Raw genomic sequence first — 20,956 nt, 5'->3', positions numbered from 1 at the left:
CTTATCTCTGATAAACTTAAATGATAAAGCAATCAAAATTTCAGAGATTTTTAAATAAAACGTGTTTAAATTCTGACATAATCTAGAACCATATCTATTTACAGTACGGAGAAGTGGATCTAAACACGATTATATATTTATTAAAATGATTATATATATATATATAAAAGAAAGCAGAAAAGAAAGAATGGGATCTGGCCTTGCGTACTGTACTGTTACAGGTACTGTACACTGTTGACTACTGACACAGACACGTACGCATCACTGTGAGGTTGGCGGAGGCCGTGGGCGGGGTCAGCAGGCCGTTGGTGGGCGCGCAGGTGTAGTTCCCGGAGTCCTCGGGGACGAGGCTGGAGATGAGCAGAGTTCCGTCGACCATGATCTTCACTCGCGTCTTCAGAGACCTTCGGAAAATCACACGGGGGAGAGAAACAAAACCAGAAGCGACTTCAGAGCGGCAGCGAGAGGCCACTGCCGCTCTGCTCATGTGAGTGGAGTCAAAACGGGTTTCTCGGAGAATCGACGGCGTGGGAGGCGTTGGTCTTTTCGCCTTTTTACTGCCGTGAGTTATCCACCAGAGTGCCGATGGAGGGTTAGGAAAATTTCATTTCGATTCAGTTGGAGTGGGCAGACGAGTGCCCACTCGTTCTTTATACGTTCTTACATTTTACAGAGCAGAGAGAGAGAGAGAGAGAGAACCCGAGCACAACTCATCCTTGTGGGGAAGACTCACAGTCCCACACACTCGGGCTCGATTACCGCGTGGAGCCGGATGACTCATGAACTGTAAACAAGCGGAGGTATGTCTCGTCGCCACTCGCTCCTCTCCTCTCTTTGCCGCAACGTCAACCGTACCCCCGCGCGATTCCGCCGCCGTTACTTCGGCTCCATTTACCGACAGCTTCCTCCTTTTGAATAACTGGGAAATGACTAACGGTGCCATAACCTACTGTGCAACATCTATATCCATTCCCCATGCGCAACTATTGCTACTGCTCTGTACACACTATTTATATTTTTTAACTTTTTTGTTATATTTTGTACATACATACTGTTTTAAAAAAAGAAAAAAGAAAAACCTGTAAATTTCTTTATATTCTGCTATTTCTCCCATATTCTGTCCACTGTGCTGCTGTAACAACCAAATTTCCCCATTGTGGGACGAATAAAGGATTATCTTATCGTATCTTATCTTAACAATGACTAATGTGAGCGCGGGCCGCTCGCGCAGAGACGAACTGGGCGAAAAGAATTCTCAGCGACTCCGCAACTCTGCACGGAGAACCGCTCGAGCTCAGTGGAGAGATTTCATGGCACGTTTGCCGCGCAGTTCGGGTGGGAGAACTAAAAGGGAAAGTTATGCAACGCGCCCTAATGCGGGATTTCCGATTAAGCCCACGCGCGAAGCGGCCCACGTCTGAAGAGCCAAACATGTATTTAATTCACGGGGATATTTAAAAGATTAAAACAATTTAAAAAGTCAGGACATCCTTCCGTTGGAGCAGACAGAGACTGTTTGGCGTTTGTGATTGATGCACGACACGCGCTCCTGTCGGACGCCCCCGGCGACAACCTGTGACCACGCACCGGTTGGACGGCACCAGCTGTCAATCACGCCGTATCCACGCCGCAATGCGCGCTGTACTTGACCGTCTAATTTACGAAAAAAAGGAACCTTGTGCTGCTTTAAAGAAGACTTGAAAAACCAGCGCTTGAGACGTTAAACTCCTCGGGAGAATGTTTACCGGCGTTAAAAATCAAGTGAGAAGTAATAAACTGACTTCTTCTTCTGAATATCATAACTTACTGTCCCATCAGATCATCTCACCAATCACTTTAACAGGCTCCGACCAAATTAAACAACCCCCGCCCCCCCACAAACTTCCACATGGGATACACCTGTGCCCCGTCTCACACACATTTAAGGGAATGGAACAACCCTCCACGGTGACGGGGGCCGCGATCAATTTCAGAGTTGTGAACCGGTGGGGGGAGTAAGGAGAGGAAGCACAATTAGCAGAGTGGAACGCACCCACTGGGCCGCAGCGAGGAGGTAAGTCTACTTCCACTGGAGGTCAGGGGAAAAAAACCAAGGTGTTAATCTGGTGTCGTTGGGTTCTTTTTGCAGCGGAGTTGAAAATGATTTGATATTGATGTTGAAATGTGCTTATATCATAATAGAAAATGACAGCAAGGACACACCAAGCTTCTACTCTGGCCTCTGTCAGTCAGCCTCCGTTGTTTCCACCGTGACAATGAGCACGTCAGTGTTCACACCATCTCACGCAGGTTCTCATATTTCTGCGGCTGAACAATGCAAAAAAGCGCCGAGGTGTGAAACGCCGCCGCAATCATCCAAAAAGGAGAGAAGCTCTGCTCTCTTGACAAAATGTCAAAGAGCCTCAAAGCTAGGAACCTCGGTGTGTCTTATTTAAAAAAAAAAAAAAATTGTGCTGATTGAATTTCACATCAGAGGCGGCGAGGGGGGGGGAGGGGAAAAAAAAAACCCCACCTTCTATGATCTCAGGAATAGTGCTGATGTACAGCTCTCGCTCTCCGGGCCCGACGCTGGAGGAGTGAGGCTTTCTCTCATCGCTCGCCTGCTTGATTACTTCCATTATCCATTAGAGCTGTACCACTTATCCTTTTGGAGGGGGGGGGGGGGGGGGGGGGGGGGGGGTCGCAGGGGGCGCTGGAGCCAATCCCAGCTGACATCGGGGCGAGAGAGGCGGGGTTCACCCCACTGTCGCAGGGCTGACGTACAGTAACGGAGACAAACCACCTGTCGCGCCCGCATCCACACCTATCGGGCCGTTTAGAGTCGCCGCAGTAAACCGCTCCTGCATGTCGTTGTCGGACGGAGCAGCAGGAGGGGACAACTGACGCGCGCTGGCTTGATTGACTGCTGCAACGCTCTTTTTGTTAGGGACCGCAACAGAAAACCTTTCGCTCTTGGAAGTTCTCTACGAGCATCGTCGCGACTGCAAGTCCGGACTGAGGCTCACGTCTTTGTATGACACACGTACGTCCTGTCGTCATCACCTGCGTCTACCTGTTCTTGACAATGACGGTCGCTGGTCTGGTGTCTGCGTGTTTGTCAATGTCCCCGTTAGTAGTCTTTCCGAAAGTGAATGAACGGCCACATCCCGTCGTACCAAATGAACGTCCTCGCCGTTAAAGCATCGTATGGTCGGAGGCGAAGAGCGATCCTGCGAAAAATTGCAATAAAACATTTCATCTCCTCTTCCCCCCATGTGGAACCAAGGCTCAATTTTGCATCTCTTCTTCCTCTTCATCTTCTTCTTCTTCTTCATCGTCTTGTGCTCACAAGGAACCTGGCTGAGTCAGGAAAGTTTAATTTGTTGTGTGTCTGATCAAGAGGAACCTCTTTCTTCCAAATGTCCTCGAGTGAATTTGTGTCAATGCAGTTGTACCGGCTGTAGAGAGTAGTGTAAATTAAAATATGTTTTAAGAATCAATCAAATCTTCTTCTCATTTAATACTGCCACTTCCTGCAATTGGTCCGAACTATCCCCACGAAAAAAAGTTTTCCGAATGCAAATGAACCAAACCATGGTGAAGTTTGATCCAGACAGAGACCAGCTCTATCGGTCGGACACACATTTCGGTGCGTTGGTCCGAGGCATCTGTCACACCCGTTATCCTGGTCCTGCCAAAACTGAAGAGTCCCAAGATCCAGACCGAACGAGGTACTGCTACGCGTGAAGGCGTCCTGACATAGCCTCGTAAAACATCGTGTGCAGCCAAAGTTACGAACAAAACGCTCATCTCGTCAATTAATCATCCTTCTCTTTGATTAATATGGCTCTGTCCCTTAAACTGTTCTACTTGTACCTAACAAGCCGTGGCAACCAAAGCAGGAAAATGCGCCGCGGACGCTCCCCGGGGTGCAGGCGCACACGCACACACACACACACACACACACACACACACACGCGCACACACGCCGCTCTTCCTCTGCTCGTGAATAACACAAAAAAAAAACATGGAGCGGTTGTGAATTTCCCGGAGGGGAACTTGGCATCGCCGCCGCGGAGTTTTTCTGTCGCCGGCTAAGTGTTGCTATTTTAGTTCTTCAAACTCGAAATGAGTTTGGCAAACCCACGAGCCGAGAGAATGTCATGCAAAGGAGCGACACCCGACCGGAGAAGAATTCGACAGCGGCACTGTGAAGAGTTTCAAAAAGGGAGAACTGACTTTTACATATCTAATGGGCAAAGGGTTGTTTTTTTTAAGAGCGCGATGAATTATTGACATATAAAATATATGTATGTATAAAATGTAAACCAACCAGGGCCTTTCTGTGTGGAGTTTGCATGTTCTCCCCCGTGTGTGCGTGGGTTCTCTCCGGGTTCTCCGGCTTCCTCCCACAGTCCAGAGACGTGCAGAATGGGGTCAGGTTCATTGGAGACTCTAAATTTTAGTTATTATGAGTCATCGCCCTTTGTTAATTTGGCATTTCCACTATTGTGTTACTTCTCTTTTTACTGGTTTCTTTTGTCCTTTGGTGCAATTATGTTTCGCAACCTTCCACAAAAAAAGTGCACAGTTGAACGAGACGTAACAATACACACACACACACACACACACACACACACACACACACACACACAAAAGGTAACATTTCACATTTCACTCCACCTGCCCAAACGCGCCGCACAAGGAACATCAAAGTGGGTAATGACGGGAACAAAGAAGGGGCGACGTCTGCACTCACTCTATGTGATGGACGTTCTCTCCGCCTCTCTGCCACACGTAGGTCATGTTGGGGGGGTCGGCCACCGCCTGGCACCGGAGCAGTGCATTCTGGGACATGTTGAGCGAGGTGCTTTGGGGGGGGATGACGATGACGGGCGGACCTGGGGAGGGGGCAGGTCAGGAAACGTTGAATGAATTCACAAAAAAGACCAGGACAAATGGCCAGGCTTACATGAAGGCTACACAGACTATGCGTAAGGATCAGGATTTTGTGGATTAATATTGTAATAATAACTTTGTATTGTTTGTTAAATGTCATGAGAACAGAAATACACAAAATAACATTTACCCCAACGCTAGATTACTGAAATATGTTTGTTGAAAGTACGTGTCCAGTGAGGATCAACACAACGAGAGTTACAAAAACCCTTAAAAAATCGGTGTAATCCAATTAAGGCAAAATCGATTCATAAGTGCATCAAGCGATGGAACATGCATTGTGTGCTGGTGAGAGCTGAGAAATTGCACACAGGGTGCACAGGCAATCTGGATTCTTTTTTATTTTACTTTCCCCTTTGTACTATTTTGACAAAGCAAATGAGAAAAGCTGTCACGAACAGAAAAAGTATTATGACAATATCCCTGCGATTCTGTGCCGTCAAATATACCAGTGTCACTTTCACGGAAACTAATCGCACTGCTGCGATGTCACATTCATCACTTCTCCTCTTTTCCAGTGCCGGCGACACGTGCGCTCCTCCTAATAAAGGAGGCCCATCATCACACGTGTCACGTATGAATAATCACGCGATCTCTGCAGCGGTCATTACCGATAACGCTTCACGTATATATGCATGAGTGACGGTTGAGGGGGTTACTCAAGGCGGACCCCATCCAGATCAGTCATTAGTCTACAGTAATCCGTCCATGTGGCAACAGAAAAAAAGAACCGCTGCCAAAGCTCAGATAATGTGACTTAGACCGAAAAAGGCATTAGGGCGGCGTGTACTCGCGATTTTAATTTTTTATTAAAAATGTGACTGCTCTTGACTGAGTTACAGGAAAAAAGTCAGGAATATTAATAGTGCAGAGGGGTGTAGGTGTGGTCCAGGGATACACAGCAACACGTGCGTTCATCTGTAAACTCTGCAAACTTCTGTGAATCTTTAAAGGGTTCTATTTCATCAGCTGACACAGGACACATGCAATTTCCATTCAAAAGGAGCATTCTTGGACTAACAAGCCCAGAAAAGTGTCAGTCTGTGATGTGAAGCCTTTTTACAAGGAAAAACGTCAGGATAAAGCGACAGCCCCGGGTGGAAACCCCCCCCCCCCCGCGTGATCTCTTGTCTCATGTCGTGATATCAGTGTTATCTTCACAGGGACGGGAGCGATGGGTTTAATTCAGTTTGAGTTTTTGCTGCTACCCCTCTGTCATATGATGCAAGCGGGAGAAAACTGTGGCTCGCAGCAAGTGGAGCTGCGCAGACATCACAGAGAAGACGGAGGGGAGATGGCAGCCCGACAGTCAGACAGACAGACAGACAGACGGACAGACGTACAGACGGACGGACAGACAGACAGACAGACAGACAGACGGACAGACGTACAGACGGACGGACGGACAGACAGACAGACAGACAGACAGGCGGACAGGCGGACAGACGGACAAACAGACAGACAGACAGACAGACAGACAGGCGGACAGACGGACAAACAGACAGACAGACGGACGGACGGACGGACGGACGGACGGACGGACGGACGGACGGACGGACGGACGGACGGACAGACAGACAGACAGACAGACAGGCGGACAGACGGACAAACAGACAGACAGACGGACGGACAGGCGGACAGACGGACGGACGGACAGACAGACAGACAGACAGACAGACAGACAGACGGACAGACGTACAGACGGACGGACAGACAGACAGACAGACAGACGGACAAACAGACAGACAGACGGACAAACAGACAGACAGACGGACGGACGGACGGAAGGACAGACAGATAGACAGACGGACGGACGGACATACTTACAGACAGACAGACAGACAGACAGACAGGCAACAACTGACCTTTGATCTTCACTTTCGTCACGCGAGTCATGTTCCCCTCCGAGTTGGAGGCGTGGCAGGTGTACCGTCCCGCCGACTGCATGCTCACCGCTCGCAGAGATAAGGCTCCCTCCTGGTGAACGCATGACAGATCAAAGTGAGAGGTGGATGAGTGCGAGGAATACTTTGACATATATACGTGTCATATACATACAGTACATATGTTGTATAATATCCAGACTACCATTTGCACAGACGTTCTGACGCAGACAGATACACATATGTACTAGGTTTTTATGTTACGGCCCCGGGAAACGTGGCTTCAAATCTATAAAACCTATAACATAACGTTTTAAATATTAAAATCTTTGTGTGATACGTTTGAAAAGTATTTTAGGCAATATCTATTGTAATTTTGGCACTCAAGAAACACAGCTAATCTGGCCTTAAGTGTTTTCCGACCACTTCAAACCAGAGAAAGGAGAGAAATCTCCACTGTGAAATAAATATTACAGCTGGAAGTTCACGTGCTCAGGTCGGATCCTGACACTCATAGTGAGAACCGGATTCAAAAAAGCCATAAGCAAACAAAAATTTCAAGACCTTTAGTGTAAGGTCACTGTTTCCCAAACTTTCTTGGCTTGTTACTTCTGATTCTTTTAAAAAAGCAATTTGTAATCGTGGTTTTTGGTCAAATTTTACTGATTACACTAGACATTTATATTTAAATAACTTCTTATTATAATATCTAATTATATATATTGTATTTATGTTTTTTTTTAGCACAGATAAATGCATCACATGCTAGTACACGTACCCGATCGTCTGTTCTTTGAATCACGCTGCCGTCTTTCAGCCAGGTGATGGTGGGAGCGGGGTTGCCCGTGGCAACACAGGGAAGAGAGAGGCGGCCCCCGACCAGAGCCTCCACCTCTGGGGGCGGGGCTTCAGTAAAGGCGGGCGGAGCTGGGAACAAAACATTGAGATTAATATTTTAACTGAATGATTTGCCCCATTTTTTTTAGGAGAACATCATTAAAACTCGACCAAAGAAAAATATAAAAACATCCAGCAACAGCTAAAAATTAGATAATAAATCTCTCTGCCCTTGTTTTTTTTTTCTTCTTCCTCATGAATTTATATATGGCGTGACAGCAGCTCAGCCTCGTTTGTTTCGGCGGCGGCAGCAGCAGCTCGTGTGCAGTTCACCGCCATCACGTTACATTATTATTTCACATCGCAAAGCGAAAATGTCATGTTCCAAACGTCGTCTTTTACTTCTGCTAACACAAACATGCCGCCGCCAGTTTTTGAGGCCCAGATCTCATTAGGGAGCCTTTTAGAGTCGGCAAACAAAGAAAGGGCTAACGTGCGCGTCGACATTTAATTACAATTTCTCGGGGCGTCGTGTCCTCATCGCATCTTTGTAAAATAAATATACAAGTTTTTTACTAGGCGTTTGAAAATGGCTCCATTTTTTTCTCTTTATTACAAGAGAGAAGTTATTTTGTTGACTCTGAAACTACAGGTTGAGATGTTTGTGTTGGAGGGATCGTGTTCGGATCCCCCCTGTGCACACGCACAGGGGGGATCCGAAATTACAAAAAGCTGTTAAATTCTTACCCGTGGGTTCGGGAGAAAAAACAACAAAATCTTCTGCATGTTTAATAGATTTGGTTGTACACAAACGGAGGGTGTGTGTTTTTTATGAAACTACAATTCTTGTTTTGGCTCTGCATTTTCGAGCCACTGACATTCTTGCAGTTTGTGGCTGGGTGCAAACAACGGGATGTGAAGAGCGTATACCTGCAGGGCATGCCGGTGAAGTTATATGCGAGGCCTCCAGTACAAAAGTCATAATCCATTAAAATTCTCATCCCCATCCGGACGCACGCTCAGAGCAGCTTTGTGAACCTGTCTAACCTGGCTTTGATCTGCGCCGCGCACCCGTACCTTTTTTGCTCCGCGTGTTTGTGCGTCGAGTCGCAGCGAAAGGGTTGTTTTTTCCCGCCCCCACATATATAAAGTTTTTAACTTCAAAGAACAAAAATAATGATGCATGTTTTATATTTTGATTTATTATTTAATAGATGTATTATTTAGGCCTGTCAATAGGTAGGAGGAAGTCCAAAAGTCATCCGAACTAGCTAATCCGACATTTTTTTGTCGTTAAAAAAAGTTTTGAAAAACATTTTTTAAGTAGAGTTATGAAGTAGAGGGTAAACTTATGGAAGAATTTATAATAAAATCAATGTTTTATGGGATAAATAAAGAGAAAATGAGCGGGAGAAAAGTACACGTTCAATCAGACTGAAATGTTGAAGCCGAAAAACAGCACATCCGTGTGGGCACAGATCCTGTGAATGATCGACAGAAACTCAAATTCAAATTACCTGCAGCCATAAAATATTTCTTTTAAAATCATAACCATTGCTGCCTGCTGCTGAGGATAAACTGACAATTTTGGGACGACAATGTCTGTGACAATGTCAGAACTGTGATTGACTGATGCAGCAATATCCACATCCTAGCTACCGAAAAGTGGGAATCTGCGCTAATGCTAGCGAGCTAATTAGCGTAGCTTTCTAGCTCCATTTTTAAGAAGAGTTATAAAGTTATCTCCTGTCAAGAAATGCTAAAATCAATGTTTTATACGTAGAATAAATAAAGACAAAATGTGTGGAAGATAAGTGCACGTTCAACTAGACTACTAAAATGTTGAATCTGAAAAACAGAACGACAGTGACTGACGCGGTATCCACATCGCGGCTAACGAAAAGTGGGAATCTGCGCTAATGTTAGCAAGCTAATTAGCGTAGCTTTTATAGCTTCCTCTCGCGCACGTGGACTGCAAACTTAACCAGAAGAGTTCTTCTTCTTCTTCCTAATGCTAAACGTTGAGAGACAAGACAATGCGTATATGTGAGCTCTTTGAATAATACACGAGTCGTGTTAACGCTCATTGTGGCTACAGGCCATCGTGCGACGCCACGCAGCCACTTAAATGTCAGCGGCTGCCATGGGAAACACCGAACCCTGAGGCATAAAGATTAGACGCCATTTTCCAAAGTGTATAGATTAAAAAAAAAGCGTATCCCTAAGTGATAAATTATTCACAATCGCTGCAGCTTCGTTATCATTTATACTTCCTCCGAGAAAAAAGAGAGGAGAATCTAAAGTTCACTTCGTCTTTAGGGGCCTAATATCATATAGTAATATTTTTTGAACCCTATGAATTACAAGTATATTTAAGTGAAAAGGTTTTTTTTTCCACAAGGGGCAATTTAAGTGCTTTGTTTTAAGATACAAAACAATGAAAGAAGTGATATTACATTGTGCAAATTACATGATAAAAAAATTGGTGACAATATGATTTTAATCAGGAACAATCTAATCAAGTATTAAGTAGAAATAACTGCAAATCCTGTTCTACTAGCAGTTTCTTTGGGAGTATATAGTGGAATAAGCACTGAAGGCTAAAAGGTGATTATGATTTCCTGTGTTTCGATTGACAAAACGGGCAAAATGTTATTTCATGTTTGAATCTCTGAGTTTGTGGTGCTAAATTAAATGTAATCCCCTTCCAAAAAAGTAAGCAAATGAAAAAATAGGAATAATAATCCACCAGCCTCACCAGTCACAGAGAGCAGGGTCCAGGTGCCGTTGTGCAGCTCATCTGCGGGTTTATCCAGTAAGAGGATTCGACACTCGTACAGGCCCTGATCCTCCAGTCGCAGGCCCTCCAGCCTCATGGCAGTGACCCGTACCAGAGACACCCGCCCTGCAGAGACACAGTGGGGGGGGAGAGAGAGAGGCCGCCGGCAGGTGAGGCCGACGCTTCACATGTGATCTCGCAAGTCGGAGCGGTCGTGCAACTGCTACCGAAGTGTGATGCTTTTGTTGTGTCGAAAGAAAGAACATTGTCCTCAAACCATGCCTGGATTGACCAGCACATGCACCAACACACAAACACACACACACACACACACACTTGTGAGCTCCTGGTTGCCAGGTGACGGCTCCCTCGAGCCGGAGCTCAGCTCGCAGCCCGCAAAAACAACCCGCAACCTTTTATCTTTTCCAGTCTGCAGCCTCCGTGACTCTCTGTGTCCATCTGGTTTTCACACTTTATCAGGGAATCAGATGGACAATCGTCCAGTAACCTGACATCACATGTGTGTGTGTGTGTGTGTGTGTGTGTGTGTGTGTGTGTGTAGAGGGGGGGTCAGCGCGGCTGATGGGGAAACTGCCAATGAAAGCATCATGAACTGTCAGGACAAACACACACACACACACACACACACACACACGCCGTCTTTCTCTCTGCACCACAGAAATAAAAAGGCACGTAAACAGCAAACACACACTGCAGAGTGAATTATTAACGGCCTCTGATTTTCCCGGTGACTGTTTGGCAGGGGAGGGGGTGGGGGGCGGGGGGCAGTCCTCCTGACAGTCAAACAGAACCAGGAAGTCGGAGTCAGGCATGCTGGCGGCAGCGATAACACACACACACACACACACACACACACACACACCCTCTATTTGCTTTTCCAAGGGGACGAAAAAAAATCGCCAGGGGAAAAAGGAGGGGAGGAGGAGGGGTTAAAGTCGAGCAAAATACACATCGGCATGCACTCTGGGGGATTAGTGCATTTCAAAATCCCACCCTTTGACCCACCGGCAGGGTTTTTTCCTCTCCAATGTTGACTGGCGCCGAGTGATATAGGTCACTACAGCACCTCAGAGGAAAAGGTAGAGCGGAGAGGCAGGGATGTTGTGAGAGGAGAGGAAAAGGGCGGAGGAGGAGGAGGAGGAGGAGGAGTGAGAGCGTGACCTAATGCCACGACTGCCAACCCCCGTGAAAAATGCACGATTGCAAAGAGATTTGAATGCGAGGTAAATTGAGTGTGAGGCTCCACGGACGAGAGTCGGAAACACGGAAACGAGGGAAATGAATACCTGTACGTGTCATTCGGCACACACACACACACACACACACACACACACACACACACGCACACACACACGCGGTACGTGTCTCGACCGCGATGTGCTCGTGCGCGTCCGAGTGTAGAAAAACACAAAAGGCGCCGGCGCGCGTGTAACAAGAGCTTCAGTCAATTCTCGGCGCACAAACAAATGAAGAGTGCGGTGGACTTAGGCAAATTTAGCTTTTTTTCGCGCGGTCCACGTAAATATAATCACAAGATTTCCCTTTTTCGTGCTTCGCTCCGAGGTCAATCCCGCCTTCGGCAAAACACGACTACATCTGTTATATTCAGATGGGGAGTCAGGTCTCCGCGGAGAAATGGCGAGGAAGAACTCGGATGATGTGAGCCGGCATCAGGGCACGACGCTGACGGGCGTCCTTGCGGAGGCGAATCCCCGAAGTCACACTGTTGTTGTCCAAAGTTTTGGGAGTGAGATGCTAAATTGATCACGATCACGTCCACAGACTTTTGGCCGATCGTGTATTCGTGTTTTTTTCCCGGGGGGCCCGGCGAGAATGGATACGTTAATTTGTTATTTACCGAGACAAAAAAAACTTTCCTGTGCTTTTTACTTTCGCCCGTCATTGAGTCATTAGACGGTGCATTAAAATGATGAAAATGAAGCTAAATAACTGGAAAAAGCTCTGCGGGAAAAGCGGAGACCAACGCGATTCCATAGATCACAATGCACTTAGCAAAATAAGAGTGTGACAACGGGGGAGTGGAAATGGTACTGACAACAGGTGGAGGCTCCGCCCCCCACCAACAGCACTCGCCTCCATTACCGCATTAAATCAGCCGGGGAGCAGCTTCTCGAAAACAATATCTTCCATCAGAGACACACACACACACACACACACACACACACACTTGCATAATGCATTTATTGGCCAAACCGTTCCCAACCGAAGCGACCCCCCCCCAAAGGCCTCGTCCCTGAATACGCTCTCAGGTGACGGAGAAACGCGAAACCATTCAGTGGCCGAAGCAGGAAAAACAGCTCTTCACACATGAAAAGGTTCCTGTGTGCGGAATGAGAACTCTGACTCGCCTTAGAAAACGTCTGAAAACGACAGGATAGATTATTGCATATGGGCGGCAATTATCTTTCTTGACATAATTGCTTTTTTTTCCCGACGGAACGAAATGTTGAAATAATCTTTATTCACACTCAACTGCTAATTAAAACCCCTCGTGTGTGAACGTCAAATCCCATCTCGTGCAGTAACACACTTCTTCAAACTATCGTTTCCAATCAGTCTGTTCTTTTTCGTAGCTTTCATATTCCACACGACACTTTGGCTCCTCCAGTTCCCGTGTCCTGTTGTTGTTGTTAGGGCTGTGAGTCACAACCGCGGACTTTACTTTCAACTGCAAAAGACGGTTAAGTTACAAATCACACATTTCGAACCGAGTCGACTGACTTTTATGAAGCTCGGTACAGGAAGCAGGCGCTCAATGTAGGATCCCTCACATTTGACCTCTAACCCCTCAAATCTGACGACGTTGTGATCGCTATTTCCCGCTGTTTCTCCAATTTCTACAGTTGTAATTGCATTGCATCTATTACTTAAAACTACATCCAGCATATTATTCCCCTGAGTTACCTTGTGTATGAAAAACACAAGGGGGTTGTAATCTGGACTAGGCAGGTACATTCCGGCCCCCGGTGGGTTGGTGTGGGCCGCGACACCGTCACTGACAAAAGGATGGTGCTGAGGCCTCATATGCACTGTGTTTCTTTTTTGTTCCCTCTTTCAGTTTCATGCAGAGCGAAGGATTGCACCGGAGATATCGATTTCCTCTCCTCTTGAAATGGATCTGTAGCATTTCGGGAATGACGGGGTTTTTTTGAAATTATAAGAAGAAGGGTTAGAAAAAAATAAGTCTTGAGGGGGAATTATCTGGAGAGTGTCCTGTTTGGTTTGACAGGGCCCGCGTAGGAAAAATTATTTAAATCCAATACCATTTTGCGCGACCTGGCCGTTTATGTCCCCCCCCCACCCCCGGCAAATGTGATGTTTCACGGGCAGGGAGCCCACATTCACCTCGGCGATGTCGTCAGCTCTTGGCAGGCCGCGCGGCGGCGGGGAGGCATTACTCGGGGGTTTCGGTTCGGAGGACGCAGCGGGGTCGGGGGTTTCACTCCTCGCTCGCCTGTCGCTCCGACCGTGGCGGCGTTTGAAATTTGAATTGAACAGCTCTGCGGCTGTTATCAGACGCCGGGGCCGCGTACGAACGCGAGGACTCCCAGGGTGCAAAGTCTCATGTTTGCCCGTGTGTGTGTGTGTGTGTGTGCGTGTGCGTGTGGGGAGGAGGATTATTAGCCGTGTTCGTCGTGAGTCTGCTCCGGCTGATTGCGACGGGATTTACACGGAAACATTTCATTTCCTACAGCTGTGTTTACTTTTCTTTTTCGGGGGGATGCGGCCGGCAGCTGCACGGGGGAGCGGAGGGATTTTCGTTTTTCTATCCCGTGCGCAGAGAGCAGCGGACGCTTAATCCTCTGATCTCTTACCGCTCCATTACAAGCAAACACATTCAAACCCTTTTAGCTGCTCGACAACCCTCGGGGGAGCGATCGGGAGGAAAATATAATGTGATCTCGCACTCACACCATCAAACATAAAGATTATGGATGGGAGGAGGCTGCCGGCAGTCAGACAAAGATCAAATTCTTTAAAATGCATTTCGTCCATTGGAGGTGGAAAAGAGGGAGGGATGGAGGTGGTGTTGGGCGGGTGTGGCGGGGCGGGGGGGGGGGGGGGGGGGGATTAACCAAGGACAAGATTCACACTTGTGAAAGCCAATGAACCGTTGAGACACCCGAGAACACCCGTGGCCCGAGGGAGGTGAACTCAACACCGGCCGATCCGTCTCCCGACCGTTACTCTCCCATGCTGCACCTGTCACGCCCCCACGCCAGCCGCTCCCTGGTCCAATCAGCGCCGGGTTGGACAAAGCACCCCCCCCTTTTTTTTTGTTAAGAAAAACCTTTTGTATCCAACGGAGAACAGCGGCTTCCTGTTTGTCACCGGAGAGGCATGCGATTAGCACAAAACCAGTTCTTATTAAGGAGGCTTCAATTCACGGCACATGGGGGGGGGGGGGTAGGTAATTTTAGGGTATAGAAAGTATAAATTTCCCAGCATCCCCTCAAAGTAACATCCAATGAAATGGGGCGTGACATCATTGTATGTCAAAGGAAAAGAAGGGCTACAGTCTTTTTTATGGGTCCTGCGCTGGAATTAAAGTCTGCCCCCCCCCCCCGCGCGCTGACGATAATTCATCGGCCAGGGTTCACCCTGACTTTATTGCTATGTAAATGTCTGTGTCGTATTTCGCTGCTCGGGGGCCGGGGGGGGGGCTGGTGAAGGGAGCGGCGACTCCGACCCCAATGAGAAGAAAAGGCCTCGGCTCGGCTGAAAGCAGCGTTGGGATCCTTGGACGAACACGCGCCTCGATGCACTGACCGCAGCCCGTTACTGTACGTCGCTCGGCGCGCCCAATGAACCCGTCACCACTGAACGTTTTATTATTTCTCAAGATATTTACTAATGCGGTGACGAGGCTAGTAACCTCCTGCGGTTTTCCTTTTTAATCAACAAATTGAACGAAAAGACCAAAACTAACTTTTAATTGCTCCTATAAACAAATATTGATCTTTCTTTTTCGCAAAAGCCTGATACTGTACTTCTCCTGTGCCAGTGAGCTCCATACATCATCGAGCCACGCTGTTGAAGTCAAGTGTATGTTGAGTCAATCCCGATTATACCACGTGGGTGTTGATAATACTCAGTGTCCATTAATCCGCAGCTGAAAAACTGTCCACGGAAAAATGTAAGAGTAAAGTTTGCTGTGAAAAATGAAGTAGGGGAATTAGAACTAGATTTTTCATCAGTCAGCAAAGGGAAGCACAGCGGGAGAGAACAGTCACAGACTATGGCATGCAGTTTTTTGTTTTGGTGTTTTCAAATAATAATAACACCTTATCATTAAGGAAGCATATTTTCCTTCTATACAAGAAAAATATTATCATTATTAGGGTTGCAACTGACACAAATTCTCCTTTTCGATTGATCCGTCCATCCTCCGTCGCTCTTTCCACCGCCAGGCGTTAAAGAATTCAAACCTCATCATCAGCTGAAAATAATTCCTCAGAGCTGCGAGCCCAGGAGAGGCGGATAAACTAGCTGCTGGTCTCCAGGGCGACGGCTAAACTGTGTTGAGTTCTGATTCCGCAAAGTGTGTTGTTCTTTTTATCAAACTGTCGACACCCACCTCTGCGGAGACCCCACGTTGTCAAGGTGTCAGTTGTTTACCGCGCGTCAGTCAAATCCCTACTTTTACAACAGAGCACTGAAAATAACAAGAAAACCTTCATCGTTCCATTGGTCACATTATGCTCGTGGTTTTTTTATGAATCTGTATCTAAATTTCCTCTTTCATTTCCTCTCATGCAGCTTCAAAGTTGGTTAAAAACTCCATCCGGTGAAAAATGTTCTAGATGTCTTGTTCATCATTTTATACACCTTCCCTCCTCACCGCAAAAAAAAAATAAAATAAAAATCCACCTGACACATTTGATACCTGCAGAAACTTCAGGAGCTTCGGCAGAATTTTAAAACCAGTTCATGTGGGTTTCGGAAACAATGGCTGGCGGCGCAGCATGAGTCCGCCGAGACTGACGCAACAGTGCGTAAGACGGGCTTGCAGAGGTTAGACCTCAATTTAATATCTGACATGTTGATTGCTGACGTCTTCTATCCGCCAGCGCGTCGCCGAAAATAAATGGCGCGACCGACTGCGTAGTTGCTCGGTGGCTCCGCGCTCCCACCCGAATACCGAAGCGGTCAGAAAGGCTATTTCACGCTGTTGAGATGCAGCGTCTTTCCAATGCCATGGTGTGCGCCTGCAAAAAATTCAAATAGGCTGAACCGCTCTCTCCCGGCAGCACTGAGGAAAAAGAAGACGACTTTGATGGAGAAGGATCGGAGCCGCTCGGACCAGCTTCTCCTTTAGTTCACATCTAGTCCCATTGTTTGTGACTTTAAAGGAGAACAGACGCTGCCTTGAAGGCGTCCGTGGTCCATTGAGGATCCCGTTCCCCCCACCGACTCTCTTTGTTCCCGTTGCTGTGGGCAGAATATGCACAATGGACGGTGATGCAATGTGAGCTCCTTTCCAAAAGAGAAAAGGAAACCGGTTTTTGAAAGGCCGAGCAAGGTGCGGTGCTGAATACGCTCCCGAGCCCCAGACACCCGTCACATTCCTTCAGTGGATGAAACTCCGGAGCATAACAGCCCTCGTGCTTATTAATTTCCAAGCAGGGCCTTAAATTCTGTTGTGATGACGAGCGATTGTGGCAAATAGTCGTTGGGACACGGTCCTCAAAACCACCATTGTCACCCTCAATGTCAAAGAGGCCTGGGATCACCCAGATCAGTAGAATTCATCCTCAGGAGACCATGATTGTCTTCAGCATGATTTCATCCCAGCTCGTGAAACTGTTTATGAGCTATTTCAGTCTTGAAATTGCTGGATTGACACTCCTATCCATAACTATCCACAGAGTCCTGCTCCTGCACTTTCACCGTGCATCTTGAAGTCAATGATGAATCCATAAACATAAATGTAATTTTTACAAACATGCGAACATTTGTGAGTCGACCAATAGCGAGAGATAAACTTGTAATCGTGAATCTGTTGCGTACCAGCCAAAACAGAATATGTCAACAGTGCGATGAGCTAAAAATTCGCTTTGTAATACTGGTCGTGCTGAAGTTTCGGTCAGGTTCGTCCGGCGAGTCAAAGTCTTTCTCCTTCACCGTCTTTTCCGTAATGACTGCAGTAAACGAGTAAGAGAGCACGGGCAATCCATAAAATACTATAAAAGTTTGAACGTAAATGTTATCACGCCACATAAAAGCAAAGTCCAGTTAAAATCCACCACGATTAAAGTACAACACGCTGCCTCAGGTAGTCGGGACGGTCAGGATGTGTGTAGGGATCAGTTTTCAGTGGGAGAACTGTATGGATTGCTCACCCTCGTATTGCGGATGGACCCGGGGCACGTAGGAGCCAAATTTGATCAGGACGGGGACGTCGAGTCCCTGTCGAACCCACTCCACCACATGCAGTGACGCCGGGGACACGGCGCTCGGGAACGACGGAGGGAAACTGCAGCCCAGCTCCACCTCGCCGCCGACCTTCCCTCGCGCCTCCGGCCTCGCGCCTCCGGCGCTCGCCGCTGGAGTTCGTCGGAGGCAAAATGACAAGATTACTTTCAATCACTTCCCCTTGAGACCCAATAAAAAACAATATGGAGAACTGTGTGCAGGAGTTGGATGCAAGGTATCTTTCTATCAAAAACAATGCGGATACTTACAAAAGAGGCAAAAAGCCGCCGCCGCCACAGTAAGAGTCTGCAAATAGGATCTGGCCGGCTCCATATCGTTCACTCAGGCAACCTGCGGCATGTTCCGTCTGTTGGCAAAGGAGACCCAATTGTCAAAATCACATTACTTCCTTGGCTGTGATCAAGAAGACAGCTATGTGTGACAGATTTCCAAACTAAAAAGGCAACAGCAGAGCCGCCGCTTATGTCATAATTTTACAGATATTGGGGGTGCGGGGGCGGGAAGAGGAGCGTTCGGATTTTATACAGCTTTCCAATAACTGGAATTCATCCCATATCATTACACAAATGGGCAGAGCCGCCTCCGCTGCCAGGAAAACTCCTTGGCCCCCATGTCCCTTTTTCTCTGACAGTGAACGTCATAAATGTCACATTAATCTTCCCGGAGTCACATGTGGAGTGACATCAAAGTGTTTTATTCGGAGCACATCAACGGAGACCTTTTGGCCGGAGCGAGCCAGGAGACTCGAGGATGCGAGATAAGGCCGAGCCGGGGGGGGGGGGGGGGGGGTTTGGGGGGGCGAGTTAGGCCGCAGCCATGCATCACGGAGCGCAACTCACAAAGTCGGGACGCGGCCGACGAATTTGATCCAGTCGTGACGATCTCCTGGCTTCCATTTTTTATCGAATGATGTGAGGAAATCGACACGATAGGTCATATTTTAGGGCATCTGTCAGTTTTAAAGTCACCTTTCTAATCCTCACATGCGACAATATTCTGCTCTTTTCACACATTAGTCCTCATATCAGGCTATCTGCGGTAGCATTAGGCCCGTCACGATAATTACATTATGGACTTATCGTATGATACATGAATATGAAATCAAGATTTTTTATTGAGCTCAATAACAGCCATTGTGTCTGTGTGTGTGTGTGTGTGTGTGTGTGTGTGTGTGTGTGTGTTGACATAAGAATGAACGTCGACAAAAGTCCAGCAAGTCTTGCTGCCTCTCTCCTCTCGTCTGTTCTCGTCGTGTGATTCATCAATTAACTGGTTTTGTCTATGAAGTGTGAGAAAATATGAATTTCTTAGTATTTTTTCCAAAATGTTGCATAACATTTCTCTCAGCGGCGACACACAAATAGTGTAGAACTTGCACACGCAACGACCACGCTCGGATGATTCAGCATCAAAACAAATGGTCTTAAAAAAGGACGATAATATGACTTTAGACTTTAATTCCAGCGCGGGGCCTATAATAAAGACTGTAGCCCTTTATCGCAATTATTTCGGGGACAATGTATTGTGCAACAAAAAGAAGTTATCGTGACAGTGTGATAGTGTGCTAATTCCTGTAGCCTTCACTGCACCCAAAGAGCAAAGGTCACTTCTTTGTTAGCACAGAGTGAAACTCTACAGGCACGCGTGAAACACGGCTCCACGCCCACACAAGACAAACATTGAAAAAGTGTGTCAGATAAGAGGCCAGAGAGGTTTTCATTTAAAGCCGCACGTGGGCTGACCTTTGCTGGACTGCAGCAATTGTGGCTACAAACGCCAATTATTGGGCGACACAATTGGTTGAGCATTTAGCTTGAATGCTAAGCTACTGTAACAGTAGCACAAATTCAAACAAAGTCATAAAGATCCCCATTGAGTTAAGTTTGCTAACGTAAACTAGCATTAGCCACCGTTAGCCCCTAAGTATGGCTGTAGCAGCAGTGTGTTTTACTCTTAATTCACATTTTCTATATTCTGATAAGCTATAATCATACGTTTTATACGTAACTTTATCTGCAAACAACTTGAGCTATAGCAACTGTGGCTTCAAATGCCAATTATTGGGCGAGACAATTGGTTGAGCATTTAGCTTGAATGCTAAGCTACTGTTACAGTAGCACAAATAGAGTGTCTGATCCCCATTGGGTTCAGTTTGCTAACGTAAACTAGCATTAGCCAACATAGGCGTTTAATATGGCTGTAGCAGCAGTGTTTTACTCTTAATTCACATTTTTACATATTTTGATAAGCTATTATCATACGTTTTATTCGTAATTTTATCTGCAAACAACTTGAGCTATAGCAACTTAAGCTAAATATAAAGTAGAAATGAAAACATGCCCCCGTGGAAGTGTAATGTAGCATGAATAGCAATGAATGAGCGTATTTAATGTAATACTCTTTATTATAGTATATTTTTGTGTAATACATATATGTATGCATATTTAATAATAATAATAATATTTATTATTTTCAACCCACTTCACATTACTTTTGCACTCTGTATTTATGTACATAGCTTTTTGAAAACAGTTTGTTCCTGTATTTTTAACTGTATTTTTTCTACCCTGTGTGAACCTGTGCTGCTGTGACGAGTGAATATCCCCGAGTGGGATGAATAAAGATTTCTATGCTATTCTATTGTTTTCTGAAATAGAAACAAAAAACTGCCGCCACTCCCCGCCGCGTAGCAACAGTGGAAAGTGGCCGAATATTCCGACTAAATATGTAAAACTGCCCGTTGTGTAAGAATTAATTGTTGCGGTGATGTTGATCCTCACTGAAGGAAATAAAGGAGCTGCTGCTCACAGCGGGACAGCGGTGGAACAATGGTTTGGCGGAGGTGAGGCCGCTCGAATGACAGCTCATAAAAAAATTGATTTATTAAATTATTTTTAAAAGGACGTACTGGAAGTTTTCAAATTTCACAGCTTCTACCATTTCTGGCAGTTTCCAAACACTTACTTCAACAATGCAATATCAACAATAATCAGATTTTTTTACTACACCCCAGCAGTATAAAACACTGTGACTAATGCAA

General features: G+C 46.5%; 1 protein-coding gene across 3 annotated transcripts in view; it reads right to left on the bottom strand.

The window, feature by feature from the left end:
• The window catches only part of igsf9a (immunoglobulin superfamily, member 9a), a 42,111-nt gene that overhangs the window by 15,256 nt on the left and 5,899 nt on the right, over positions 1 to 20,956 (bottom strand). The window contains exons 2-8 of one of the 3 annotated variants that reach the window (XM_047329515.1): positions 18,165 to 18,262; positions 17,823 to 18,026; positions 10,417 to 10,563; positions 7,600 to 7,748; positions 6,804 to 6,915; positions 4,739 to 4,880; positions 259 to 404 (exon numbers count right to left, since the gene is read on the bottom strand). In XM_047329515.1, the coding sequence (XP_047185471.1) occupies positions 259 to 404; positions 4,739 to 4,880; positions 6,804 to 6,915; positions 7,600 to 7,748; positions 10,417 to 10,563; positions 17,823 to 18,026; positions 18,165 to 18,228 (964 nt within the window). In that variant the 5' untranslated portion in view covers positions 18,229 to 18,262. Of the gene's footprint in view, positions 1 to 258; positions 405 to 4,738; positions 4,881 to 6,803; positions 6,916 to 7,599; positions 7,749 to 8,588; positions 8,664 to 10,416; positions 10,564 to 17,822; positions 18,027 to 18,164; positions 18,343 to 20,956 lie in introns of those variants that run through there. The other 2 variants (XM_047329516.1, XM_047329517.1) reach the window with 2 other exon arrangements.

This window comes from Scophthalmus maximus, chromosome 20 (assembly GCF_022379125.1).
Source record: "Scophthalmus maximus strain ysfricsl-2021 chromosome 20, ASM2237912v1, whole genome shotgun sequence".
Classification (NCBI taxonomy): domain Eukaryota; kingdom Metazoa; phylum Chordata; class Actinopteri; order Pleuronectiformes; family Scophthalmidae; genus Scophthalmus; species Scophthalmus maximus.
Note: the sequence above shows the minus strand (reverse complement) of the source record. Positions and strands in the feature narration are given on the sequence as shown.